Source organism: Microtus pennsylvanicus, chromosome 10 (assembly GCF_037038515.1).
Source record: "Microtus pennsylvanicus isolate mMicPen1 chromosome 10, mMicPen1.hap1, whole genome shotgun sequence".
In the NCBI taxonomy this organism is placed as follows: domain Eukaryota; kingdom Metazoa; phylum Chordata; class Mammalia; order Rodentia; family Cricetidae; genus Microtus; species Microtus pennsylvanicus.
Window position 1 is genome coordinate 110,774,486 of NC_134588.1, and position 16,847 is coordinate 110,791,332.

Genomic DNA, 16,847 nt, shown 5'->3' on the forward strand with positions numbered 1-16,847 from the left:
AGTGAGACAAACAGTAGTTCTGGGTTACTCCTGCCTAGCCTGAGTAGCTTCAGGGCCGCTGCTGCCCCTTTAAGGGGCGAACACCAACTAGACACCCCAGCTCCAGCTCCCAGGAAGAACACAGACCTTCTCACAAAGTCTGTCAGACTGACTTCCGAAAAATCGATGCCAATCAGGCCCCTCCCTACTTGAACACCCTCCACCTCCATAGCTCCTCTGGCATCTTGTGTTCCTAAGTGTTTTGAGACAGAATCTCCCCCACATAGACCAGGCCAACCTTAAACTTATGATCCCCCTGCCTCAGCCTCTCAGCCTGAAGAATGTTGGGATCGCAGGCATGCCCCAGCAGACTCAATGTGGCATTTAAAGTGGTTCCCTAAACCTTATCGCTCCGACCACTCTTTATTCTCCCTGGTCAGTGCAAACTCCATCCTGAAACCCCAGGGTTCTTTTCAGTGTGGGGTGACCTTCCCTTTGCCTGCAGCAGTTGAGTTCAGACCACCTCCTGGTTTTATGTCCTCCTTGCCCATCACACAACCTAGAGCTACCCACTGCCCCAGAGAGGCCTCACTGCCATCTTGAAAAAGCCAGTGCTCAGGTCTGTGCCCTCCAACACATCATGGAGTTACAGTGCTTGATTGCTTGCTATTATAGATTTCCTATTTTCAAGTTTTTATTGGTGTAAACAACTTCACGTGAGATCTACCCTCTCAACAGACTCCCGAGCTTAAAGCACAGGGCTGTTGACTAAAAAGGTCCTTTGGTTGCAAAGCCAGATCTCTAGAACTCATTTATCTTGTGGTACTGAGCATTCCACCTGCTGGCTGGAACCATGCGGCTCTGGCTTCGGCCAGCCCTGGCAACCACTGTCCGCTGTCTGCTTCTGTGAGTCTAATTCATTTCTCCATATTGACCCACATGGCATGTACTCTCTGTCTGTGGCTTGAATCAGTGACAGTCCCTGAATCACTCTAATGTTGTGTGTTTGCTGTGTGGAATGGAACTAAGATGGGCCACTGCCTGTCTTGTCTCAGCACCTCACATGGTTATACAAATAAACAGAAAGCAAATGATTACTAACACTTTTATGGTTTCCAAAACTAAAATTGATTCAAACGATTTTGAGGGACTTGTAGCTATTGGGCACTGTGGGGGCTCGTGAATACACAGATAAATGAAACCTCACTCACTGTCTAGGAGGACATGTGACCACATGCACACGCGCGTGCACACACACAGCTATATTCAAAAGGACAGATTCCACACATCCTGAACACAAAAGTCACCCAGGCATTTGCACAGACTGCTGATCCCCCCAGCTCTGCAGGAGCAGAGCATAGGGTCTAAGGTGTGCTGGGGGACTCTGTGGTCAGAAAGTTTTGTAATCAGTGCCCACAGGGCCTGGAGAGAGGCTGCATGGAGGGGACATCTAGAGATGGGCTGGAGTTGGACAGACACACACCAGAGACTCTTCTTCTGCAGGTGAAGACAAAACCAGTCTTTGCAAGTCCCACAGCTTCCAGGTACAGTGTTGAGGGATTTGCAAACAGCCAGCCCCCAGTGTTCTCAGTGAGATGCAGGACTGCCCCCACCAAATGCCACAAGCAGGCAATGCTCTAGCCCCTTATATAAAATGGCGTAGTGTTTGTACATGGCCCGCACACAGCCATACCGCTTGTTCCCTTTGCCTGTGCTCAGCACTGACCCAGAGGGCTGCAAAGATATAAATGATGTTTTAATAAGACCATGTTCTACACCATATTTAAAAACATTTACTAACACTTAAAAAAGAAGGTGTTACTTTTGCAAAGTAAAAGGGAAATTAAATCTTCAGTAACTAAGCGAGTGTTTTCCCTCTGAGTTGTCACATCCATGTGTGTTTACATGTGTGAAATACATATGAGGCCAGGCAGTAGTGGCGCACACCTTTAGTCCCAGCAGAGGCAGGCGGATCTCTGTGAGTTAAGGCCAGCCTGGTCTACAAGAGCTAGTTCCAGGACAGACTCCAAAGCTACACAGAGAAACCCTATTTCCAAAAACTAAAAAAGGAAGAAAGAAAGAAAGAAAGAAAGAAAGAAAGAAAGAAAGAAAGAAAGAAAGAAAGAAAGAAAAAAAGAAAGAAAAAAATAAAAAAAGAGAATGTGTGTGTGTGTGTGTGTGTGTGTGTGTGTGTGTGTGTGTGTGCAATAGCTTTTACCTCTATGTGTGTTTACAAAAATATATGCATGGCTTTCGCCTCTCATTACCCCCAGATCTTACCCCAGGGATGAATGCCCACCTTTCCCCTTAACCTCCCTCTCAGTTTCCAGCTGAGAACCCAAAGGAGTCTCAAGGGACCTCTGAATATGGCCAAAACCCAGCTCACTGGTGGCTGTTTCCCTTCTTCTCAGGGAGTCCTTTACTTGACCGCCTGACTTCTTAAACATGTAAGGGAGCCTCTTCCAGACACTCTGAGCATCAAACAAGCTTGCAATGATGGTGAGCAGACATCTTCATCAACACCATGAACACAACAAACTACAGCAGTTCCCTTTGTAACTGACACTCTCTTCCTTAAAAGGGGCACAGTGACATACACCTGTAGTACCAGCTACTCAGTAGGTCAGGAGGGTCACTTGAGCCTGGGCAAAGTAGCAAGACCAATGTTTATGGCACCACTTTGAGGCTCTTGTGACAAAGCAAGCCTCAGACATCACCATGACTCCAAGTTCAAGCCCCAGTTTGTTTTTTGAGTCCTAGTCTTAAGCTTGAGAACTAAAACATAAATCAGTAAGGCACACAGGGTCAGTGATGGAAATCCAGAGGCTGTAGCTTCCTCGGGAGATGCCCCATCATCTTAGCATTTCCAACAACTTGGTGTCTTCATCACGCCTTGGGCTTCACCTCCAGTTTCTCACCTTGGCCTCTCAGGAATATCACACAGAGGCTTGAACCCTATTGGATACTGCCAGGCTTCAGCACTTACTTTTTAGACCCTTGGTAAAAAGTCTCTGTGCCTTCTCAGTCCTAAATTTTTCAAGTCTTCCGAGTCAGTACCATGGAGACAGCACTGCCCGGGTCTGCTGCCAGTTCCTGGCACCGACGCTTAGCCTGGTGCACTGTGGTGGCTGAACCCGGTAAAACATTTTCTAAAGGCGGTTGTTTTGGAGCAGGGACTCCCTTTCAGAGGAACTCTCAATTCAAGCAATCTTTTTCCCCATTTCTGTGATTAAAATACCCCCAAAAGAAACTTAACGGAGAAAGTATTTCTTTGGGCTCAGAATTCCAGAGGGACACAGTCCACCATGCGAACGAAGGCACGGCAGCAGGCAGGAAAGGCGTGGTGGCAGGAATAGGAAATCATCTGGACACAGTGCATGCACATCCGGGAAGCCAAGAATGAACAGATCAGGCAATAGTCTCAAGGCCCTACCCTGGTGACCTACTTCACCTCCTAAAGGCTGCCTAGTCTTCCTAAACACCACCACCAACGGGGACCAAGTGTTCAATCATATGGGCTGATAGAGGACACTTCACATTCAAGCCGCAACACAGGATCTGCCTTTCACAGGTTTACACACTGGGCACCAGGCGGCGGCTTGCCTTTAAGACACCTTCCTATGGTCTCACTGAAAACGTGAGGTTTCTAGCAGCTATAGACGCTGTGTCTTGCACCTCCCTAGACAGCAACCTGAAATCCACTCACTACTGCCCATTCCTCAAGTTTTTCTGCTTTGAATGTCATCACAGGCGTCCATATTATCACTGAGCAAAGACTCTCCCACAGTCTGAGCGTCACGTTTTTACGTTTCCTACACTAGACAATTTAGTTTACTACTCTTGAAATTAAGTTTCACTCAGTTTCTCAGGATATAGACAGAACTCTGCCAGACTCTGTCAGAACAGAACTTTAACGGCCATCGGTCTGCATTTCTCCTGGTAGTCTGCCCTTCCAAACTCCATTGGAATGACCCAGTAACCTCTGCATACCAAATTCTAGGTCTTCTTTAGCCCATAACTCCAAATGCTTCTACAGCCCTGCCACAAGCCAATTCCAAAGATCTAAGGACCACGTGACCAGGCTGACGGCAGCAATGGCCCTGCTCCTCAGCATCATATCTCTGTGATTGTTAATTTTCATAGCCGTGACGAAAGACAATAAATAAAGACTTATTTCGGCTCATGGTTTGAATGTACCGTCCATCCCGGCAGGGACATTTTGGTAGCAGGCATGTGAGGCAGCTGGGCACATTGCACGCAGTTTGGAAGCAGAAACAAACGGGTACTGGAGCTCACTTGCTTCCACCTTTTCCCTTATATTTAGCCCAGAACCGAAGCCCAGGAGTGTAGGCAGCATAATAACCAGGCTAGCTTAATATGAAACAGCAAATTTTAATGAAGGGATAGCTTACAACACCAGGGATCCAGCGATGAGCAGGAGAAACAAAAAGGAGCTGCGGGGCTCACGCTAGCCAGATTTATATGTAAACATTAGCCCAAGGCGAACACTCCCCCTAATGGGCTGGACTAACCCTACACAGGAGTGATCTCACCCGCATTCAGTGTGGATGGACCCTCCTCAGAAAGATACCCTTAGATGCCCAGAGATGTCTCCTGGGTGACTCCAAATCCCATCAAGTTGACAGCAACTGTGTATCACTTGCCTTGAAGGGGCAGGGCCATAATCCAGCACAGACACACATCTGTAGACCCAGCTACTCGGGCCCCACTCAAATTAGGAGGATTGCTTTCATCCAGGGACTCACAGCCAGCCCAGGCAACATGACAAGATCCTTAAAAGAAAATGGGAAGCAGGAAAGGGGGGGTCTATCTATAATTCTATATAAGACAAAACTGCAAGGCTAAAAAATTGTTTTAAATATAAATCTTTCTTACTTTCTTGCCAAAGCCAGACTAAACTAAATTTAAACATGCCAGTCTAGTGACTTCAACGAGACAAAGGCATTCTATTCTATAATATTTTTTGCCAAGCTGGTCATTTCTCATTTTCTTTTGCCGTGGCTCATGAAAAAGTCCAGTCAGTGTCTTCTGGGGTTCTCTGGTGATGGCTGGTCCTGCCTCCTAAGTCTTCCCTTTGATTTTTGTAAGACGAAGAAGGACAGAGCCCACTGTTTGCCCGCAGTCGTCATAAAACACCCAGACAAAAATACTCACGTTTTCTGTGCAACTACCCCTTCCTGTCTGAGCCCTGTGCTATACTTGCATTGACAAGGAAGCTGGTCCTTCAGCTAAGATCGCTCTGGGGAAACTTACACCACTCCAGAGAAGACAACATTACCACCATCCACGTCAAAGCCACAGCTGACTAATTGGATGGGCTGCACTGAGCATCTGAGAGAACCTGACAACCCAGAGAACACCTCAGGAGCTTGCTGGAGTCAGGAAATGGCTCTATGAACAAAAACAAACAGTGGTGGTTCCAATACTTTTATATACCCTCTTTACAAGGAGGGCTATATTTCCCCTTGAAAAGAATCCTCAAGTATAATCTCTCTCTCTTCTAGGCCCATGAGATTTCCTTTGAGGCTGGATCTACAGAAAAATCCCACCCCTCTCTGGTGTACTGCCGGGCCACTGCCCACTGCAAGAGGACACTGTAGCTTTCACTGAAGGTCACTGACCACTGCAAGAGGACACTGTAGCTTTCACTGAAGGTCACTGACCACCATGAGAGGACACTGCAGCTTTCACTGCGGGACCACTGACCACTGCAAGAGGACACTGCAGCTTTCAATGCAGGGCCACGACCTCCATGAGAGGATGCTGTAGCTTTTACTGCAGGGTCACTGACTGCTGCAAGTTGACATTGCAGTTTTCACTGCAGGATCACTGATCACTGCAAGATGCCACTGCAGCTTTCTCTATGTCTAAAAGGAGCTTTGGATCCTCCTCTGACTAAACAGCATTTTCTCATTTAAAAAAAAAATAGTAAAAGCCACTCAGTCAGCCCTCTGCACCAACTGTTCTCTTTCCTCTCAGTGCAAAACTTGAGAGGTGCCACTGCTGATCCTCTGCACCCTCTGCAGTCTGGTTTAACATCGTGGGCCACTGAAACAGTTCTTCCCAGTGCATCCTGTGACGACCGTCCGCCATTACAAGATGGCGCCGGCTTCCACTCAGGGCGATGCCCTAAGTTGTTTTTCACATCAGCGCTTCTGTGCTGTTTTGCATTCTTTTGCCTGCTAATCTGCCTAGCAACGCCAGCCGTCCAATCCTGTATAGCCTTGTGTAGTAGGCCAGCTAGACACGCCTACACCCTGCATATAAGCACACCTCCTGCCGTGGTCGGGGCCCCTCACCTTCAGCTCTCCCTCAACCAAGCAGCGCTTCAATAAACCGTGATTGAAGAAGGATCCTCGAGTCGTGGTGTTATTCCCTGCTGGTCAGGGCTCGCCGCAGCTGGTGCCGAACCCCGGGAACCTCTGTGGCGGCATCACGGTGAGGGGTCAAAGAGGATTCAGAACTTCACACGGGAAGCGGACGATATCGGTAAGTCCCCAGGTATGTTGATTGCAGGAATCAACCCTATTATCTTTGCTGTGCTGTTTCTTCTGATGGTGATTTTTGTTATGATGTGTTGTTTTTTGGCTTCGTTGCCATATGCCTGGGCGGGAGTGCCTTTGTTGCTGTGCTTAAAGCCAAGATAAGTCCGCTGTAGATAAAACGGCAGCGCGTGCTTGTGAATAAATCTTGTGTAGATAATTAAGTGTCATGGGTAATAAGCACAGTTCACATTGTGAGGCTTTCGTACACTCAGCTCAAGCCATTTTACGCCAGAGAGACTTAAAGATCAGTGAGGGTACTCTTAAGAAAGTCCTACAGGACATTGATCGCACGGCTCCGTGGTTTTTGGTCTCAGGAGACTTAAACGTCCCCAGTTGGGACAAGCTAGGGAAAGACCTCGTGAGAGCTAGAGAAGAAGGTACACTCAAAGCAGGAACTTTTCCATTTTGGAAGCTGATGCGGTCTTGTTTGAAGGATGATCAGAATGTGGAAGCACTCAAGGCAGGCCGAAGGGCATTAACGGCATATCAGGACAGTCTCTCAGGGACGGACAGCAAGGATGATGAGGAAAAAGGGGAACAAAGGAAAAAAAAAAAGGAAAAAAACAAACACAAAAGGACAAGTCCAAAGAGAAAAGAGATGTCGACACACCCAGGGTAGAACCGAGTGCACCGCTCTACCCACTATTAGATGAGTTTGCTCTAATATGATATCTAATATGATAGATATCTCATAATATGTATCATATTAATATAATATCATATATATCATAATATGTATCATATTATTATGTTAATATATATTATTATATTAATATAATATCATATATATCATAATGTGTATCGTATTGATATAATATCATATATATCTAATGTGATATCTAATATGATATCTAATATGATATCTAATATGATGGCGGAAACCGCCATCATATGAGGAATCGAGATCCGGATGTCATTTCATTCGGGGATCTACTTGGTCAAGACTGGCCTCTGCTTTCCCTGTATTCGAAGACCCTCAGACAAATAATAGATGGCATGAACCAATCTCCTATAAACAGCTTAAAGATTTGGTGCAAGCAGCCCAAACGTATGGCCATTCAGCAAATTATACATTAACGTTGCTGAAGAGATTAACTGCTCAGGCCATGACTCCATCAGATTGGATGGAAATAGCTAAAGCATGTCTTTCTACGGGACACAGGACCCCTTCAAAATAACACCGTAGGAATAGTTTTAGGGAGATCTTCTAATACTATGAGAGGTTTGATAATCTTGCCGGGAGTGATAGATCCAGACTATCAAGGGGTAATCAAGGTCATGTGTCACTCTCCTTTTGGAATCATATCGATTGCCCCTGGAGATCGCATTGCACAATTGTTGATAGTCCCTTCCAAGCATGGGAACTTTTCAGCTAAGTCTAAACAACGAGGACTTCAAGGCTTTGGCTCAACGGGTGTTGACTTGGCCTGTTTGTCCTTGGACTGGGCAATAGGCCAATGCTAACCTTGAAGATTGAAGGAAAAGAGTTCTCAGGCCTTGTTAACACTGGCGCGGATAGGAGTGTTATGCGCCGGGAGGAGTGGCCCAAGTATTGGCCTCTCCAGGAGGCATCTCAATCTTTGCAGGGCCTGGGTTACCAAGAGACGCCTGAAATTAGTGCAAAAACACTACATTGGCAGACTCCAGAACAGAAGGGTACCTTTCAACCATTTGTAGTTCAGATTCCTATTAATCTATGGGACAGAGATATTCAACAACAGATACAATTAAAATTGACTAATGAATATTCACAAGTATTCCAATTTGCACCTGATACACCTCAAGTGGTGGAATGTTTAGTGGTTCTACAAGTTTTCAAGGATTTTTCGAACTGTGCTATAAATATTTTTTCTGATTCGCATTATGTAGTTAATGCCGTTGCTTATTTGGAAACAGCTGCGATTGTTCAAATGCATAGCTTGGCAGCTCCTATATTAAATCAGATTAGAAATGTTATTTTGCAACGTAATTATTCCTTCTATATTGGCCACATAAGAGCACATTCCTTGTTGCCTGGACCTATGGCTGCAATGAATGACTTAGTTGATAAGGCGACACGCCTTACATTTCTATGTTTAAATGATTCTGTTTCTCAGGCATCAGAGTTTCATCGTCTTTATCATGTTCCTGCTAACACCCTGCGCTTAAAATTTTCAATTTCACGTGAACAAGCGCGTGCAATTGTTGCGCAATGCACTGGGTGTGTTCAGTTTCTGCACCCCCCCCATGTGGGGGTCAATCCCAGAGGTCTTAAACCTCTTGCCCTCTGGCAAATGGATGTAACCCATATTCCTGAATTTGGAAAACTCAAGTATGTACATGTTTCCATTGATACCTATTCTGGGGTCATTTTTGCCTCACCACTGGCTGGAGAAAAGGTGATTCATGTAAAAACCCATTGCCTGGACGCTTGGGCAGCTTGGGGAAAACCACAACTTCTATGCAACCCCTAAAGAAAGGATTGCTTATGCCTTATTTACTTTAAATTTTTTAATTAGAGATGCAGACAATAGGACGGCCGCTGACCGTCATTCTTTTGTGGCCTCTATTGAACAGCAACAAGTGATGTGGCGTGATGTGCTTGATAACTAATGGTATGGACCGGATCCAGTTATAATGAGATCCAGGGGAGCTATTTGTGTTTTCCCGCAGGAACGTCCGGATCCCATCTGGGTGTCAGAAAGACTCACAAGAAAGATAAAAGACGCGCCAAAGACCCACGGCGAGAATGATGAATGTTCTAATGACATACAGCATTCCAATGTTGGGATGGAGGATCCCAGAAGGCCTTAATAATGAGAATTCCTATTTTTGTGCCTGTGCCAGTAGTTGCTGATCCTAATAAGTTTCCTATCGTAACTTTGCTAAGAGAGAAGCGTGATTTTGGTATTACTGCAGCAATAGTGACTGCAATTGTAGCTTCTGCAGCAGCTGCTGTTACAGCTGGTATTGCTATGGCCAATCAAGTTCAAACTGTTCTACCTATTAACGAGGTGGTTCAACGAACGTCCTCTGCTTTAACGGTACAGGTAACAATTAACAAACATCTGGCCTCTGGCATTTTGCTTTTGAATAAGCGAGTAGATTTGCTAGAAAATAATCTGTATACTTTGTTTAATGTTATCAGTATGAGTTGCGTGGATAAGACTCCCGCAGTATGTGTTACACCATATTTAGCTAAAGCTAATGAGTCAAAAGCATTAGGACAATTGCTTGCAGGAAATTGGTCTAGACAGCTTGAAAGTTTGCAGAGAAATCTTATTCTAAGCATCCTTGACCTTAATCAAACTCGAGCCGAGATGATTACCCTGGAAGGATACACTGATTGGTTGCTGCAGACTATTTCCTACTTCAAAGAGTGGGTGGGAGTTGGCATGTTTGGTGTTCTGCTTGCTGCAGGCGTTGTTCTGGCGTTGTCTTTGCTGTGCCGGATCTCTCGAAGGCGATAGGTGGAAAAGATGGCAATTGCTAAGGCACTAGCAGCGCTGGATGCAGGCAGTTCCCCTCAAGCTTGGATAGCGGTACTTAAGGATGCAGAGTGTGGTGCCCTTGCACCTGGGGGCGTTAACGCCATTGCACCCAGAGGGACCATGCTATTGCTCTGTCAGTCTTACACTGCCTTTGCACCTTCAGGGGTTTGCACCCATTGCACTGGAGAAGGAGTGTTGGCTGGCTAAGGCCTCCTTTGATCGGTCCACGCATCATGAGGCGGAGACCAGAACGGGAGTAAGTCCTTTTTTGTTTCTTTTTATAAAAACAAAAAGGGGGAACTGTGACGACCGTCCGCCATTACAAGATGGCGCCGGCTCCCACTCAGGGCGATGCCCTAAGTTGTTTTTCACATCAGTGCTTCTGTGCTGTTTTGCATTCTTTTGCCTGCTAATCTGCCTAGCAACGCCAGCCGTCCAATCCTGTATAGCCTTGTGTAGTAGGCCAGCTAGGCACGCCTACACCCTGCATATAAGCACACCTCCTGCCGTGGTCGGGGCCCCTCACCTTCAGCTCTCCCTCAACCAAGCAGCGCTTCAATAAACCGTGATTGAAGAAGGATCCTCGAGTCGTGGTGTTATTCCCTGCTGGTCAGGGCTTGCCGCAGCATCCAACCTTAAACACCTGTGGTTTCTTATGCTTAACCTCCCAAATTAGGAGAAAGAAAGCTTGGAAGCCAGCAGCAGCCCGTCCTGGGACTCCTGAGAAGAGGCCAGTCTGCTCCAACCAACCAGTTATATCATCTCCCCTACTCCCAGGCTGGGAAGGGGAGCCGGGAAGAGGCCCTTTGGGGTCTTTAAGTCATTTACTTGGGGCTGCCATCATGTAGTGGGGGATAAAAACACCTGCTCACAGTGACCAGGGTGCTGACAGGAAGGGGAGATGCCACTCATTCCCCAACCATAGCAACACGTGTTAGTTGCTGTGGCTGCCTTGGAATAGGGGAAGGTAAACCTCCAGGAGTCACAGAACAGAGAGAAAACTCCCTTCCCAAGCCCCACTTGTTCCACACACTGATCAGAGTAACTAGCTACAGACTTTCAAAAAGGCTCCAGTCAGGGACCCAGCACCAGCTAGAGCACAGCCACGCCTCTCTCTCCTCCACACCCCACCTGCCTGGATTAGGATATGAGAGTGAGCCCCCAAGGGCAGACCATCCCTCAGTCAAGCCCCAATCAGACAAGGATAAACTCAAACTATCTTCCAGCCAAATGTCGGGGGTTTTTTCTTTCCTTTCTTTCTTTTTTCCCAAATGATAGCATCCAGACACATCCTTGTAGGAGACCAATGGGACTCAATGTCCACAGAAGCAGACTCTCCCAGTCTAACAGAACCCCTCCCCTCTCACTCTTCATTCATTCACCCCCACCACAAACGCTTGCTGAAGGTTCATCCCAAACAAGTTTCTCAACGTAAATATTGATAAATGATTAGGACTTGACCCCTGCCCTGAAGAAAGTCACTAGAGAAAATAAGTATCAGCTTGTGTCTAGCACAAGGCCTTGTAGCAACAGTTCCGTGAGAGTACAAAGTAACAAGACATGAAGTCCGAACTCCACACTATGCTGGAGACATAGGTCAGTGGTGAGTGTTACCTAGCAAGACCCTGGGTTCCATGTATGGGATGTCTTCCCAGACAGCTTCTTATCACCCACTTAGATTTGGAATTCTCCTGCCCACATCTTCTGTGGCTCTCTGATTCATTATCCTTCCTGCTACACTGTTAGGATCTGTGTTGTGTCTCGGGTTCACACAGTGTTTACTATTTTGGAGAAAATCAAGACATTCCACATTTCTGAATGTAGGACAGACTTAGAGATTTCTATATGCAGGCTCTGAGGAGACCTTGGGAAAGAAGACAAAGAAGGCTTGACCCCTGCTGGACACTGTCCTATGAGCCCAGCATGGAGGTTCACTACAAGTGACATTTTTTTTCCATCAGCTGCTTAGCAGTAGGGGAGGGGTCATGCCTTGTGGCAAGCTGAACCACCACAAGACATACACAAAAGCCACAATGACTAGAGTTTAACAAACTTTCAGAATCAATTAACATGAGTGCTGAGCCCCTTATTTACAGAAAGCAAAACTCTCCTACTGATGGCTGGTGTCCTCATAGCCTTCCATCTACAGTGGGTCCTTCAGCAACTGTTATTCTCTCACACACTTTTGAGAGGCATTTCAGCTATAAGAAGATGAATTTTTTAAAAGATCAATTTTTCTGGTGTTTTAGAAAACACAGAAAAATTGATTTTTAAAAAATTCATTGTTTCATATGTATATGTTGCCTACATGCCTATATGTATGTATACCATGTGTGTGCCTGGACCCACAGAAACCAGAGGAAGGCATTAGATCCCTTGGAACTGGAGCTACAGATGCTTGTCAGCCCCCAGGTGGATGCTGGGAACCAAGCCCAGAACTCTACAAGGGCGACAAGTGTCCTAAGCCACTGAGCCCTCTCTGTAACCACACAGAGCTGATTTTCACAATCATGTACCTTTTATAAGCACAGCCAATATTTCTGATATATTTATTTCCACTTAATTTGTTTAATTTCATAGCTATGTAAAATTAATGTGCTCCATAATACAGCTCTGGTAAAATCACCAATAAACTTAAGTTATAAATTGCTGTCTAGTCTCTCAAGTATGCACTAGATCATATCTGTAAAACAAATGATAGGTTTGGTTTTAAAATATTAAATTCAATGGGAGATAATTGATCAAATGAACATCTAAAACAAGCCAATAAAGCTCATTTTCTCTATTTATCTTTCCAGTGGCCTAGTAGATGGAAGTAAGACCTTGGTAAATGTAATGGCTAATTCTGGCAGACAACTTGATACCCTTGAGAAGACCAATCCAATCAAATCAGCCTTGGGCATGTCTATAGGACACTTTCCTGGCTGCAGATTGCCACGGGAGTACTGAGCCCATGATGGACAGGACCGTCCCATGCAGATCAGCCTGGACTGCATAAGAAAGCAAAATGAAGAAGCCAGAAGAAGCAAGCCAGTAAGCTGTGCTCCTCCATGGTCTCTGCTTTGGTTCCTGCCTTACCTTCCTTCGACGGTGGGACTGCAAGCTTATATAAACCCTTTCCTTCCCAAGTTGCTTTTGGCCGGTGTTTTATCACAGAAACAGAAAGCAAACAAAGACAGTTAACTCTCACTTCTGATAGCAACAGCTCTGAGTGATTATTCATGTGAGATGGTAATGAACAAACACATAGTGTTAGCAATGTTCTCCTGGCAAATAATTCAACTACTAATTCATTTGCTAAGGTTTTTCCCATTTGCATCCATCCATAAGAAATACACTATTCAGTCAGAGCTAAAACAAAAGGTACTGGCTTACCTGATCAAGAAACTGTGTAGTCCAACATCAAAATACCTGTTTAAAAAGAGACAAAACAAGCCTATGATTAAAACATGTTTACAGCAATGGTAGACTTGACAATTTACATTCCAAGCACTGCAAAGATGTAGCTACCCTTGGGTACTTGAAGTGTGGTCCTGCAGCAGCAGCAGCAGCAGCAGGAGAGGCTGGGGCCACACCTCCAGTGTACCATTCAGCAGCTCTGGGACCCAGCCCAGAAAGTTTTCTTAAGCCGCGTGGTTCTAATGCACAGTTGCCTGCAAACCTGAGCTCTCTCTAGAATAAAGCCCAAATGATGGATGCCCTCCACACTGCTGTAGGATGGTCCATTGATGACACTAGCTACCTGCAATCTTCACTACCCAACACTAAATGAGATGTGTTTGACAGTCCAGAGCCACACAGTGAAAGGGGAGGAAGAGTGGGTTAGCGCTGTCTTCTGAGCCCGACCCTGCTGTGGTTCCTTCCACTCTCCACCTGCAAGCACCCTGTCCCACAGTCTGCCCTGAGCACAGACTGCAGAAGAAAGGCACCCTCCTGTACCACAACCCTCTGTGAGCCCCGAACAAAGCCTTCCACACACCACTCTGCTACTAATCTACGGGACTGCCTTGCCTCAGCTTCTTTTTTATATTTACTTCACAAAAGGTGAATGCATGCCATGGGAGACTTCCTTGGTCTCCTTAAATCTAACACTGTCACAGGAGTCCATTTAGCTCTTACAGAGTCCTGGGGATGTCAATCATTGGGCAATTCCTGTAAGGCTACTGAATATATTGAGGTTGTTTGAAAACCTTAGGTTATTCCTCTCTAACCTTATAATACAACTCTGAAATGGGTTCTACATAAAATTCCTATGCTTGAATTTGAATATCTCTATGATCTGTTTTATTAAATTTCTCTAAGGCTATTTTGGCATTCATACCAAACAACTTTTTAAGCAACAAACCAAGAATTATCAAAGGACAACAAGGATTATCAAAATGATAATTAACAGTATACCAATCTGGGTTAAGCTGATTATCCCTTCATTTAATTGTTCCATATTTAAGTCATGCATTATGTAATCATACAGAGATCTAACTTCCTCTATCATTATTGTGTTTCCAATTTTTTTAACATAAGAAAAAATTCTCTTATAACTAATTTCTCCCTTTAAGAATTCCCAATCTTCTCACCAAATCTGCCGCCAATGATGATGAAGATGTGAGGCTTATAGCTGCTATACAGAACAGTAAAAGCCTGACCAGATTTCAGGGCAGATACCTAGTTTGGTAGCAGCCTGAGAAGGGAGCCCAGGGAAAGCCCACCAGGGGGAGAAGAAAGAAAAAATCTAACCAGCAGGGAAGTAACTCCGGCTCCAGGTAGCTCCAGCCTATGCCGGTGGTTGCAAAGTCATAGGCAAGTGGCTTTTTCATGAATTTGTATCTCAAAAGTTGGACACCAGATGTAGCACAAATTCTAATTAGTCTTCATAATAAGAACTCGGAGTCAAATATTAGACAGTAAAAGCTGAGAGATCAGAGAAGCGGTGCAGTCAAGTCACTAGAGAGACCTTTTACCTCTACCGAATCCTCAGACCAACAGGGCGATCCTGTCATCAGACTGCATCCTCAGACTGCATCCTCTGACTGCAATGGCTCCTGTCTCCTCCCACCTTATATTCCTCACACTGCCCAGCCATATCCCTCCCGTCTCCACCTCCCCACTGTAATAGGGCCACTAGTTAGTCCCGGCTGCTCAGCCTTGAAATAATCACACAGAAACTGTATTATTTAAAACACTGCTTAGCCCTTTAGCTCTAGCTTCTTATTGGCTAACTCATATATCTTAATTTAACCCATCTCCACTAATCTGTGTATCACCACATGATTGCGGCTTACCGGAAAAAGTTCCCAGCTTCTGTCTCCGGAGGGGGCTATGTGGCTTCTCTCTGTCTCCATCTCCTTTCTCCCAGCATTCCATTTAGTTTTTCCTGCCTAGCTCTGTTCCCATATAGCTCTGCTATAGGCCTAAAGTAGATCCTTTATTAACCAATGATATTCACAGCATACAGAAGGGAATCCCACATCATCTCCCTGGTGCTGGATTAAAGGTGTGGAACCCCAATTGTTGGGATCCTTGCCTCAGCTTCTAATTGTCATGTTTCTTGACTCTGAACCACTGGGACTAAGCTAGTGCCCTGCTCTTCCTTTGGTCTACTGTGAAGATGTTGGGAGGTCCATGCTGTCCACAATGAAGGATGCCTGAAGTCATAGTCAATCAGACTGGCCTCCTGAACTGTCATCTGCCTGAGGAAGACCACAGGTCTCCCACCCCTGTGAGGAGTGTGGCTGCTTAGGGCGAGGAGCTTGTGATCAACACTGAACCCATCACTGAGACCGGAACCTGTTTGCCTACACTCCTGATGCTTTCTGGACCCTGTTTCAGAGAGCAGAAAGCTGTGCTTCTCTGTCTCAACCTCTGATGGGGGAGACTGTAAAGACGATGAAGGCAGAATTCAGATGACATCATATGCTAACTGGATCTGGTCATACCATCTTGGCATGAAAACCTGAATTTAATCCCCTAGAACCCACATTTAAAAAGCCAGACATGGGGGCTGGAGAGATGGATCAGCAGTTAAGAACACTGGCTGCCCTTCCAAAAGATCCAGGTTTGAGTCCCAGCACCCACATGGCAGGAAGCAACTTTCTGTTAACTCCAGTTCTAGGGGATCCAATGCCTTCCTCTGGTCTCCACAGGTACCAGGAACACTCATTGTACACAAGATACATATAAAGACAGAACACTCATGAGTGGGAGAAAGAAAGTAAGAAGGAGAGAGGGAGGGAGGAAGGGAGGGAGGGAGGGAGGGAGGGAGGGAGGGAGGGAGGGAGGGGAAACAGAAGTCACACAGGGCAGCATACACCTCTAATCCCATCACTAGGGAGGCAGAGACGGTTAATTTATGGTGCTTTCTGGTTAGTCAGCCTTGCCGAATCAGTGAATTCAAGTAACAATGAAAAGAGTTTTGTTTCAAAAACTAAGGTGGAGGTTGCAGAGATGACTCAGCAGTTTAGAGCACTGGCTGTTCTTCTAGAGGACCTGTGTTCAAATCCTAGCACCTCCATGGTGGCTCACAACTGTCCATTACCCCAGCTCTAGGAGATCTGATGCCCTCTCTGGCCTCTGTGGGAATTGCATGCATGTGGTGCATAGATGCAGCTAAAATACCTACACACATAACATCAAGTAAAAATAAGGTGATTGAGGGCACCTAATAGTGACCTCTGACCTCCACGTGCACTATGACAGACATGGACACGCACCTCCAACACACACAAGTCACATGGTGGGACTTTGTTTTCATGTATCTGCCTGCTTGCTTTGACAGGGGACTTATAGCTTACCCATCACATCTAGGGAGATAACTGAGCCTCCTTGGCCTTCTGAG

At 45.7% G+C, this 16,847-nt stretch overlaps 1 protein-coding gene across 2 annotated transcripts in view; it reads right to left on the reverse strand.

Moving 5' to 3' along the window:
• Hhat (hedgehog acyltransferase) overlaps positions 1-16,847 on the reverse strand; it is a 252,716-nt gene that overhangs the window by 131,977 nt on the left and 103,892 nt on the right. For both annotated transcript variants that reach the window (XM_075989510.1, XM_075989511.1), the window contains exon 9: positions 13,391-13,426. In XM_075989510.1, coding sequence (XP_075845625.1) covers positions 13,391-13,426 — 36 coding nt within the window. The remainder of the gene's footprint in view (positions 1-13,390; positions 13,427-16,847) is intronic.